Consider the following 12,574-nt stretch of genomic DNA (forward strand, 5'->3'; position numbering starts at 1 on the left):
CTTCTGCTAGCGCCCACAATGGCTCCCAGATGCCCAGCTATGCAGCAGCTTTATTAACATGCCTGCCGGGCTTCATGCGGCAGAGCTGTATGCAACCCCATTCGTCAGCTTCTCCAGCCCTCATCCTGGTTCGCCAGCTCCTGCCACAGCTTCCCCGGTGTTTGCTCAGCCTTCATCGGACTCCTCCAAGAGCTCGGGAACTCACTACCTCACCAGGCAGGGCTATTATTAGAAAGGTCTCCCTGCCCCTGTGCCCCTTATTCACACCTGATCCTCTTAAATGAGAATAAGCTTGTTCCTGACCCCTCCTCACCCCACCAATGCTCTCTTCCCCTTTGAGAAAGCTATTTTCAGCCAGGATCAAAAACAGTGTTTTGCAAACTATGAGTGGTGACCCATTAATGGGCCATGAAATCAGTTGAGTAGTTGTTACCTAAATGAGTTTTTTTAGTGAAATAGAGTAGAGGAATTTAAAACATCACATTTAGGAAATATTGCTCTGTGAAATGTTAGTTTTAGTTATCTGTCTCTTTCTATCTATTGAGATAATGTTTATGGGTTAGGATATAAAATGTATTTCTTCCTGCAGGTCTCAGTTACAAAGGTTTGAAAGTCACTTGCCTGGAGGAAGAGTTAGCCACGAGAAAATGGTGGTGACACCTGTCCCAGGCAGATGGAACAATGCGTATCAGGGCCCCAAAATGAAGGAGCTGGTCTGGCCTTGTCTTACGGGCAGTGGGAGCTGTAGGGTGGTCAGGTAAGGTCCCATCTTCTTCATCTCTGGGTCCCACCGCACGGGCGCGAGGGAAATGGCAGGAAGCTGTCTCTGTGTCTCCCCAGGAGCTTGATCCTGTGACCTTCCTGCCTCTACCTGGGCCTCAGCTGTCAGGACTGCTTGGCCTTTGAGGACGAAGTCTGCCAACCATGGGGGCAAAAGCCTGAATTTCTGAATCAGACAGATATGTATTTATAGCTTGTCTCAGCTCTTTACCAGCCTTGCGATCTCAGGCAACTTTCATAACCTCTCTGTGCCTCAGTTTCCTCCAGTGTTAAATGAGGCTAAGAAGACTCATCCCCAAAAGTCCTTGTGAGAATTTAGTTTGAAACCCAGACGTTGCCAGGCCTTCAGTCCTCTGGGTTCCCTCTTTGCTTTCACATAGAATAGGGTTGTCATATTTAGCAAATAAAAATACAGGATACCCAGTTAGATTTCAATTTTAGATAATGAGTAATTTTTCAATATGAGTGTGCTCCAAATATTGCTTTGAATATACTTACGCTAAACAATTTGTTATTTCTCTGAAATTCAAATGTACCTGGGCATCCTGCGTTTTATCTGGCAACCCGACATAGAAATCCAAAGGTTCGCATTCCATCCCAGAACTGCGTGGATCTGACACCCTACAATACTTTTCAGGCTTCCTGAAGGGGGCAGAGCCGCAGTCTCCCAACCCCTCCTGCCAGCTGCTGCCTGGGGTTGCTCGTTTCACTCTGTCCCACTTCGCCCGACTGCAGATCTGCCCTGTCCCTTCTCCCTCCTTCCCCAGAGTTCCAGCCTCATGGGCTGGGGTGTGTGACCCACTTTTACCGACCTCGTGGGGAGAATGGAGGGCACTTGCAGCTCGGCTCAGAGCAGGAAAAACACCTCACGTCATCTGTCAGACAGCACCGGTCCTGAATTCTGTCACTGTGCTCCCACATGGGGCACCCTCACTGGCCCAGCTCCCCACAGACACCCTCCTCCTACCTCTGCTTTTCCAGAGTCTAAGCCCCCTCCTTCAAGCCACCAGCAAACAACACACAAATCACCACTTCTTTAGTATACAGAGTCCTTTAGCCTTCTTTCTCATTTCTTTCCTATCTTGATTATTTCACAGGGTGGGTATGAGGTAGGGATTCACTTTCACAACTAAAAAGTCCTCTTAGAGTCAGACTCCTGAGACTTCCCTGGCGGTCAAGTGGTTAGGACTGGGTGCTTCCACTGCAGGGGACACGGGTTCAATCCCTGGTCCGGGAAGATCTCACATGCCGTGGAGCAACTAAGCCCGTGGGCCACAGCTACTGAGCCCGCGCTCTAGAGCCCACAAACCACAACTACTGAGCCTGCGCATTGCAATTACTGAAGCCCGCGAGCCTAGAGACTGGGCTCCGCAACAAGAGAAGCCACCACAATGAGAAGCCCGCGCACCGCAATGAAGAGTAGCCCCCGCTCGCCACAACAAGAGAAAAGCCCACGCGCAGCAATGAAGACCCAACGCAGCCCAAAAAAAAAAAAAAAAAAAAAAATTTAGCTCATAAGATTCCTGTGAAGATTAAGAGCATTAATACATGTAGGAATGTCTAAAGCAGTTCATGAGAGAGTGAGCACTAAAGAGCATTTAATATTATAACTGCTATATTTCATCAGTTCTAAGGTGTACCTTTTCCCCTCATTCTGACGTCTTAACAATCATGGTGTCTTAACAGCAGCTGGGAGCAGTTGTCATTACCTGTGCATACTTAAACTTGGTCAGGTGAGTTTCATGCCTTCTCATTCCTACATCTGTTCTGTTTAATTGCTACTTAAAATGTCTTCAAAAAGTTACACTGTGGTTTAGCAGTTAAAGTTATTTTGCGTACAGAAGGACATGGAAACAGAGCAGCCTGGCAAGAATTTGACATTAGTGAAGCAAATAGTTCTCACTGAAGAATGACCGCAAGTCTGTCTTTTCTTGTAAAACAACTGCCAAGTGTTTCATGGAACCTAAGAAAGGAAGAGTCCCACAAGCAGATGAAATTGTTATGTTTTACTACTGAGAAAAGTGCAAGATGATTGCCAGTCACATATGAAGCAAGAAAACACCTGCAGAAGCTTACAGAAGGAGTATCAGAGGCTTGGAAAGAAATTCTGGAAACATAGCAAACAATCTTATAAGAAATGGTGGATCACTACACTGCAGAGAGGGCACAGAGGGTGATACTGTGTAGAGAGATATCAAGGACTCGACTCGGAATCGAAAAGGGATTTAGGAAAGTCGGACTCTGAATGTGAAGAAATTTTGGAACTATTTTAGCCAATTTGTTTTGCTTATAATTTCCTTTTTTTATGTGTGCATGAGTGACTTTTGACTAAAAGCTGATATCTACATAAATCCAAAAGACTTCTTTCAATATGTACAAAAACTGGGAAGAAAGAATTTTGGGGGCTGTTTTCCTCCACTGACTTTTAAAAATTATTTTTAACATAACATAAAACCTACCATCCTAACCATCTGTAAGTGCACAGTTCAGTGGTGTCAGGCACATTCACAGCGCTGTTCAACCATCATCTCACCATCCATCTCCAAGAAAGCATGTTTGTCACACTCAGTTATTAGTACATCACGCAGTTGATGGCACCTTGTTCCTCATAAGACACTGTGTCATGGTCACTGTAAACAAAATGCAACCTTCCCCCGGGGGAGCTCCTCGCCAGCCAGGAACCACAGCTGGAACCCTCCGGCTTCTCAGGAACACCTTCCACCCCGGCTCAAAGGTAAAGCACAGGGGACTGCCCTGGTGGTGCGGTGGTTAAGAATCCACCGGCCAGGGCTTCCCTGGTGGCGCAGTGGTTGAGAGTCCACCTGCCGATGCAGGGGACACGGGTTCGTGCCCCGGTCCGGGAAGATCCCACATGCCGCGAAGCGGCCATGGCCGCTGAGCCTGCGCATCCGGAGCCTGTGCTCTGCAACGGGAGAGGCCACAGCAGTGAGAGGCCCGCGTACCGCAAAAAAAAAAAAAAAAAAGAATCCACCGGCCAATGCAGGAGACACGGTTTCGAGCCCTGGTCCGGGAAGATCCCACATGCTGCGGAGCAACTAAGTCCGTGCGTCACAACTACTGAGCCTGCGCTCTAGAGCCCACGAGCCACAACTACGGAGCCCGCGTGCCACAACTACTGAAACCCGCGCGCCTAGAGCCTGTGCTCCGCAACAAGAGAAGCCACCACAATGAGAAGCCTGCGCACCGCAACGAAGAGTAGCCCCCGTTCGCCGCAAATAGACAAAGCCTGCGTGCAGCAACAAAGACCCGACGCAGCCATAAATAAATAAATAAGGAAAAGCACAGCCCAAGTAGGAGCCCAGTCATGGTTGGTGCCCTCCCCTCCTTCCACACTTGGGTCCAGACCAGAATGTGGGCAAGTCACAATCTCTCTGGCCTTCATGCTGTAATCTGTAAAGTGGGATCCATAGGCTAGATGACCTCTAAGATCCTGCTGGGTTCTAAATGTATGACCATGTGACTGAATGACCAACATACACATACACAAATTTGGGCTGGGGGTTAATGGGCTACAGAGAGAAGTCATGACACCACTTTTGTGTATATCGGGAGGTAAGAGATTTTACACTTGACCAGGTTAGGGGAGATCCTGCCCAGAATCAAGGGTCAGTGGGCCACTTTCTCTCTCAAGATCATGAACATTTTGACCAAAGAGGAAAGACAAGAAAGGCTGTGTGGCCCATCCAAGGGCACACAGCAACACAAGGGGCTCCACTCTTCAGTCTCCAGTCACTCTCAGATTTCCATTCCTGGGACTGTGACTTGCCCAGGGACCTGCTGGACAGGAGATAGAGCAGGGCCCAGAGCCGGTCCTCTTAGTCACACTCTGAGCTTGACCCTGCCTTTTGGTCCCAGGAGAGGGAGCAGGGCTGGCGGGATTAGAGAAGTGCGATGGAATGGGGCGGGGGGGACTCCCAGACCTAAATGTCTCTAGACCTTGGGCCAGAGTGGCATTGATGGCAGGAGGTGGCATTGCCCAGATGCTGAGCTGAGTGGGCTCCGAGGCCGGAGGGTTGCTTATTGCAGCCTCCCTGAGCCTGCACAGCTCACTGCCCCACAGAAAATGTCCTCCCCCTGTGGCCTGGGTGGGTCTGAGCTCCAGGGTGTGCCTAGAGCCTGTCACAGCTTCTGGGACCCTGACATGTGAGTTTGGGGAGTCGTGGTCTCCACCTCAGAGTATTAATAATGTTATTAATAACAGGTGATACCAATTGATAGCTTGCTGTGGGCCAGGCGCAGCTCTGAGCACTTTCTATGCATGAATTCATTTACTCCAAACCCTAAGCCCATGTACGTTTATTATCCCTTTTAAATCACAGAGATGGACCACGGAATGGAAGCCCACAGCTTGCTTAGTCGACCCCAGGTTGACTCCATCACCCAAGGCCAGGGTCCCAATGCCTCTGAAATCACCCCCTGCCTCCAGGCTATGGGAACTACTATTTGGCTGGGGTTTCAGGGAGCGAGTGAAGCTTAATGACTTATGGGTGACTGACTGCAAGAAAGCAAGCACAGAAGATACACAAAACATTTATGCCTTGGAAGGTTCACATCACATCAACCAGTTATTTTCCACTCCCTGCAAGAAAGAATAATTGGAGGTCAGACAGCAGGAAGAATTTCCCAATCACCAGAATGGGTAGCATTGACAATGGTCTCATGGTCAGTTTTGTAAGGTGTTGCCCCTGCCTTGGCCAACAGTTTGAATCAGAGAGAGGGGTTTGGCGGTGCAATCCCCTAGAGAATCCCCCTAAGACGGGGGCAGTGGGGGCAGGGGAGGCCCTGGGGCAGCAGCCATGGGGTAACCAAGGGAACAAACACGGAAAACTAGGGGACGTCAGTCCTTATCTGGAGCTCATTAATGGGGAACATTATTCAGCTGTGAAGTCCAAGATGGGGTGATAGGCATGCTGCAGGCAGGGGTGGAGGGGGGGGGCAGGAGGCAGCCATTGGGGAGAAGAGGTATTGGCCCAAAGTCCACCTCCATCTCACGTGTCCAAAACCAGGCTGGAAAAACCCTATAAATGCCCATGACCAGCCTCCCCAGAGACCCTGAGAGAGAAAGACGGAGAGAGAGAGAGAGCCGCAAGCTTCCCGTCCCTGAGACCACTGGGCTAGCCCACAGAAGTCTCCACAGCATGTGGGAACTCCGGTCCATAGCCTTCTCCAGGGCAGTGTTTGCAGAGTTCCTGGCCACACTCCTCTTCGTCTTCTTTGGCCTCGGCTCAGCCCTCAACTGGCCACAGGCCTTGCCCTCTGTACTGCAGATTGCCATGGCCTTTGGCCTGGCTATCGGTACCCTGGTGCAGGCTCTGGGTCACGTCAGCGGGGCCCACATCAACCCTGCCGTGACCGTGGCCTGCCTGGTGGGCTGCCATGTCTCCTTTCTCCGAGCTGCCTTCTATGTGGCTGCCCAGCTGCTGGGGGCCGTGGCCGGGGCCGCCCTGCTCTCTGAGATCACACCACCAGACATCCGGGGGGACCTGGCAGTCAATGCTGTGAGTAGCCAGAACTTTGTCCTTTCCACAGGGGCAGATCCGGGGGAGTCTCTTATAAAGGACGAGAGGGGAGGGACCAGATCTGGGTGAGGGTCTGGGTGGGGAGAGAGAGAGAGAGAGAGAGACAGAAAGAGAGGGAGGGTGGCCATATGGGGGAGGGGCAGAAATTCGAGAGCCAGGAACACAGCTGCCATAGGAGAGTCAGGGTAGAGGGAACAGTAATGTCAGAGCAGAGGCTGGAATACACACGGATCTACTGTACTTTCTGTCCTGAGCCTCTTGGAGGAAGAGCAGCATCAAGGTTTCTGTTGACTTGGTACCTGCATTACAGGGAGGGCTGCGCTAGGACTCGGCAGAGGACAGGGTCCCAGAGCAGACATGCTTTACGAGCTGGGAGGAGCCTCAGAGGGCTAGTGCCCAGCATCTTCTCGAGGGAAGAAGACCCAACATTTCTTCAGCATCTACTGTGTGCAGGCCTCACAGCAGGGGCTCCTCATGAGCCACAGCTTGATACCTCACACCAGCCTGAGAGGCAGGGATGAGAAGATCCATTTCTTAAGGTCACGGAAGCTGAGGCTCAAAAAGGGGAAGTACCAGAGCCAGCCTTCAAACCCAGGCTTGACTGCAAAACCCAGGATCTTTCCACCCCACCAACGTCCCCTCCCTGAGCCACCACCTAAGCCTTGTTTTGCAAACAAGGAAACTGAGGCTCAGAGAAGGGAAGCGTCAGTCTAAAAGTCCTACAGTTTGTCAATACCAGAATAAGCACCAGAACCCAGGACAAAGCTAAAGGGGCAAGGTCTCTCCAGACCTCGGAGAAGGTCCCCAGAGCCCATGAGCTAACTGCTGATTCCATGAACAGTGGCTAATCGGGAGCCTTGGGCACTTTGGGAGCTGAGGGTGACGCCGCAGCCCCTTCCCCCTCCCAACCCTCCCCCTCTCCCGGGTCTGTGAAAGGCCTGGGCATCTGAGGGCGTGGGTGGGAAGGGACAGTCTGTGTTCCCTCAACACAGCTTTTGCTCCATCCCCCATCCCAAGCCAAGAAAGGCAAGTGCCTCTTTTGTGCCTCAGTCTCCTGCATTTCTTGGCCTTCTCTATCCCTGGGCCACTGGGTAAGAGCTCTGATGTCTCTGAAGGGTCCTGCACAGTCTCTGTGGCCATCCCCTCCTCGGCACAGGTGGCCTTCCTCATGCAAGGGGCAGGGGTATCCCAACTGGAGAACTCGTCTCTTCTTCAAAATGGAAAATATCATTAGGCTGGGGGCTCAAGGTGGAGAAAAGGCGAGAGTGGCCATAGTGGTGAACAGACTGAGAAATCTGACCATTTCCATTGAGAATGAAATTAGTTCAGTCTGCATCAAGATGAGGTATAGTTAGACAGAGAGAGGAACTTCCTGAGAGCATGGCCAAGAAAGTCTCAAGAATGTGTGGTTGGGGAACCTCCTCTAATAGCAGGGCAATGGGAATGCTAAGGGGCCATGAGGACATGGCCTCCTGCTCTCCCATCATCTCACAGTTGACTAGGGCCCTCAGAAGGGAAGGGTCTGAGGAGGCCCCCCCAAGTTACTGCTCAGCACTTACCATCTTGAGGGACTGGGGAGAACCCTCCTGGCTGGAATGGGGCAGCAGTGGGACTGACTTGTCCTGAGGCCAGTGAGAGCTAGTTGACCCCCATGGGTGTCCCAAGTGTCCTGTGAGGTCACTGGAAAAGCCAGTCTGTCCACCAAGAAGTTACCATCGATGCACATCTGCTTCGTGCTAGGCCAGATTTCATCTCATTCTAGGTACAACACTGTAAGGTGAATTCTGTGATTCTCCACCCTGAGTGGTAAACTGAGGTTCAGCATTTAATTGGCTCAAATCACAGAACCAGTGTCAGCACCTGGAAGTGGACCCAGAGCTGTCTGACACCAAACCCACATCCACAGTGTTTCCCTTAGATCCACTGTTTACCAGTGGGAATGGAGCTGGAGTTCTGCCCTTGTCATTTCTGATTCTCAGACAGTCCTCCAGGATCCATTCTATTATCCCAATTTTACAGAAAGACAAACTGAGGCTGAAATAAGTAGGGCCCCACAGCAAGTCAAAAGCTCCAAAGTGTCTGCCTTCAAAGCTCTTCACTGCCGCCCACTATAGGCTCTGACACTGGAAGACCTGGAGGGCAGGGGGGAATGGGGGGTGGTTGAAGTTAGACTCTAGAGAGACCCAAGGGTGCCAGCTTGAGGGCTAGGACCCGGGGCTGGGGTTCAGGGCCTGGAGAAGGATCGTGGGAGCTCAGAACTATCACAGCTCCGCCCAGTGCAGTGCCCAGAGAGGGCAGGAGGTAGGGCATAAGATGACAAAGCCCAGAAAGAAATCCAGCACTGGGTGGATGAAATCACCTCTTTGCTCAGCTCCAAGTTCTCTTGTTACCCAACGCAAGGTGTGCTGGGACCATGGGCACCCTACATGGGGTGAGGAGGCACCAAAGTACAGGGCTCCAGCACCCCAACCTCAACCTCTGGAGGATGTGCAGGGAGCCAATCCACAGGGCAAAATTGAGGCCTGAAATGCAGTATGGAACAGGCAAGGTCAAAGGGAACAGGCAAAGGTTAGAGGAAAGAGTTGCACAATGCAGTCACAGAGGGAAGGGGCACACTAGCGCCATCCCCAGAGCCAAGTCCCTAGATCCTGTTCCTGGGAGCCCCTTGACCACAGGAGGAAAGACCGCAGGCCTCTCGTTACACCAGTATCTTATGGCTTAAATAGAGAGCAAGGTCTTCCTATTACCTGGCCTAAAGCTTCCTGCTGCAATCAAAACCTCTTCCCTCCTTGTTCTTCAGGAAGCAGAAATTATGGATCTCAGCATCCTTTTCCTTTCACATTGCAGGCACACAACCCCAGCTCCCAAATCTAATGGGATATGGAGTCAGTTTCCCTACCTCTGGCCTGGGGACCGCAATCAGTTGTAGGGTCCATCCCCCTGCCTTTGTGCCATGGCCCAGGAAGAAGCCATCAGTAGTTTGGACTAAGGTGGCTGGTGAGCCCTGATGTTCTGGATTGCTGCCCGGAAGCCTATCCGGAGCTTTGACTGCAGGTGGGCAGGAAGATGGCACCAGTGTGGGGAGCATGCTCAGTGTGTCCCCCCCACCCCCTCTCTGTCCCCAGCTCAGCAACAACTCGACAGCTGGCCAGGCCGTTACTGTGGAGCTTTTCCTGACCCTGCAGCTGGTGCTCTGCATCTTCGCCTCCACGGATGAGCGCCGTGGAGACAACCTGGGTACCCCCGCCCTCTCCATTGGTTTCTCTGTGGTCCTGGGCCACCTCCTCGGGGTAGGTCATGGCCACTGGTTCCAGCCTCCCTGGAGGGACAGACACACAGACCTACTGCAAGGAAACAGACACACAGACCACTCTAGAGACGGATACACAGAATGCCCAAAAGTGAGAGCCACAAAGACCCCAGAGGGACAGATACACAGAACTCCCAAGAGGGAAAGACACATGGACACACCCCAGAGGGTTTGACTCCCATATACCACAAAGGGACAGATATCACTCCAGCTTCAAATGAATAGCGAGCCCTGTAAATATAACATGAACTCCATTGTCCATCGCATGGATTCCCTTTAGGCTGAGGTCAAGGACTGGCGAGAGGCACAGAGACTCCCCCCCGCCCCTTCCTCACCTCCGTCCCCTCTCTGACCCCTGCCTCCCATTGCAGATCCATTACACTGGCTGCTCCATGAATCCTGCCCGCTCTCTGGCTCCAGCTGTGGTCACTGGCAAGTTTGACAACCACTGGGTAATGGCTGAAACCTCCCTGCCTTCCCCTCTCCCAGAAACCCATCTGGCTGGAAGAGCTTGGGGTGGGATCAGCAAACCCTCCACAGTCCTCCTCTTGGGGCCCCCGTGGAGTCTTGGGTCCACCCTTCAGGTCTGACGCCAAAGACTCTGTTTCCACATCTGTAAATGAGGATAAGAGCAGTTGTTGCTTTGGCTTTTTGTAAAGATTAAGCGAGGTAACTGGTGTAAAACAGATGACGCAGTGCCTTAGAACTCGATAAATGGCAATATTTATACTACATAACACATTTCTATTATTTAGCACTTATCTAGTACTTAGTATGTGCCAGGACTTCTTCTAAGTGCTTTGCAAATATTGACTCATTTAGTTTTGCACAAGAACTCCAGAAATTACATCTTATTATAGCGAGGAAACAGGCACAGAGAGGGTAAGTAACTTGACCAAGTTCACCCGGGCAGTCGGCTCCAATTCGCACCATTAGCCCCAATTAACAAGTCTTCCCAATTGCTCACTAGTCTTTGATAACTACATGCATACGCGTTTGATTACCTTCACCGCGTGAGGCTCCCTTTCAGCGGGAAGGGGGAGAGGAGCACTCGCGCGAGCCGCCCTCTCGCTCGCCCCCAGGTCTTCTGGGTCGGACCCTTGGTCGGCGCCATCCTGGCCTCCCTCCTCTACAACTACATCCTGTTCCCGCCCGCCAAGAGCCTGTCGGAGCGCCTGGCCGTGCTGAAGGGGCTGGAGCCCGACACTGACTGGGAGGAACGCGAGGTGCGGCGGCGGCAGTCGGTGGAGCTGCACTCGCCGCAGAGCCTGCCTCGGGGCAGCAAGGCCTGAGCGCCTGGGCCGGGCTCAAGGGAGCTCGGGGGAGCGCCCGCCAGCCCCGCCGGAGTCCCTCTCCCCAGGTGCAAAGCCGGCCCCCAGTGCAGAGTAGCTGCTTCCAGGACGTGCCGAGGCCAGGGCGGGGATAGCGGTGAGCGTGGCAGATCCCTTGCCTTGAGGCTGCGGGCAGCGAGTAGTCGAGTAGTCGACCCCGTGGCGCCTTGCAGGGAGCTGGGGACTTGGGCACCGAGCTGGGGAGGAAGGGCAGAGGAAGGCTCTGGAGAGCCTGCGCAGTGTACTGGGTGGGCTGCGGGGGACGGGGTCTGGGAATGGGGCATGAGGTTTTGAGCGTTCATCCCCCAGTGCCTCTCTGTCCCCAGGTGCAGGGTTGTTCATGCTCCTGAGTGTAAGCAGGTGTGCCTGTGGTGATGCAAGTGTGCAATGGCTGGCCACCTCTTACTCCCCTCTTGACCCCTCCCTCCCCCACCTGCAATAAATCCACTTCCTCTGCAGTGGATGAGTCCTTCCGGCCATTCATCCCCAGGAGCTCTAAGTGTGCTTCCCAGATGAAGGGAAGAGGAGGGTATGGAGGCCACTTTGAGAGAGCTGAAGGGGGGCACTGATATCCACCCCCTACCCTGCCCCTTCTGGAAAATTTCCCCAAGCGGCAGCACTGGGTCCTAAGACTTGCCAGGACCCATTGCTAGACGTAGTGAGGTATCAACCAGGGAACGTCTCCCGAAGTGGCCTTCGGCCGTGGCAGGGGCGGGGGGCGGGAGGTGGGGGGGGGGTGGCCAAGGACCTCCTTCCTGCCCTAAGAGGGGACCTCGCCCAGGGAGGCTCGCCCAGGGAGGAAGCAGGCATGTGCGTGTGTGCCTGCCGCACAAGTGTACATGCGTGCGACCTCATCTCCAGGGGGGGCTCCAGACTCCGAGATTAGCCTCCCACTGTGGCAAAGAAAACAAAAGGCCTTTGTAGGCCCCTGGCCTTTGTCTTGGGAGAGGGGGAGATTTGCAACTAGACACTTCTTGAAAGGAGACACTCAGTTTCACAAGTGAGTCCTCTCGCCCAGCACACACCTATGGCTGGCTGGGCAAGGCACTCAGGCACGCAACCACAGGCACCAGGCAACACACCTCCATCACCCATCTCACCGCCAGCCCCCCTCCCCAGACAGCGCTCTTCTTCCTCTCTCTCCCTTCCACCCCCCAGCCCTGGTGCTCCCTCCCTTCTGGCTCCCACCAGAGCATCACTGTGCAGAGAGCACCCTAGTGCTCTCAGGACCAAAGAAGGGAGATGACTTGTCCAGGCAGAGGCAGGACTATGTCTAGAGCTGGGCTTCTAAATTTCCAGGCCAATGCAATGGTTCTCAAATGAGATTAACTAGGATTAAGTGAGATGATGCATGTAAAGATGCTGTGTGAACTGTATTCCTCATACCATTATCATGCATTATTGGGATCATTTCATTATTTCTGATTCCTGGGGGGAGAATGCAGAAGGGGCCTGACCTTTGGCCTCCTTTATCTCCTTTAGTTGGTGGTCAAAGCAAAGGAGAGCCCTGGGGCCCCAAGGTGCAGGCAGGAGATGGGTTTGGGGCTGGCCCCATCTGGTCCAGCCCCTTAACCTCTCCCAACCCTGAGCACACACTGGCTGTTCTCCCCTCC

At 53.0% G+C, this 12,574-nt stretch overlaps 1 protein-coding gene across 1 annotated transcript; it reads left to right on the plus strand.

Moving 5' to 3' along the window:
• The first annotated feature begins 3,733 nt into the window (after positions 1 to 3,733).
• AQP2 (aquaporin 2) lies at positions 3,734 to 10,925 on the plus strand. Its single transcript, XM_022571467.3, has 4 exons — positions 3,734 to 6,299; positions 9,446 to 9,610; positions 10,002 to 10,082; positions 10,713 to 10,925. Exons 1-4 carry the CDS (start codon positions 5,826 to 5,828, stop codon positions 10,920 to 10,922), a joined length of 930 nt encoding a protein of 309 aa, XP_022427175.3. The 5' UTR covers positions 3,734 to 5,825; the 3' UTR covers positions 10,923 to 10,925.
• The last annotated feature ends 1,649 nt before the right edge of the window (positions 10,926 to 12,574 follow it).

This window comes from Delphinapterus leucas, chromosome 11 (genome assembly GCF_059928025.1).
Source record: "Delphinapterus leucas isolate spDelLeu-1000000601 "Yukka" chromosome 11, BTC_Dleu_Yukka2, whole genome shotgun sequence".
In the NCBI taxonomy this organism is placed as follows: domain Eukaryota; kingdom Metazoa; phylum Chordata; class Mammalia; order Artiodactyla; family Monodontidae; genus Delphinapterus; species Delphinapterus leucas.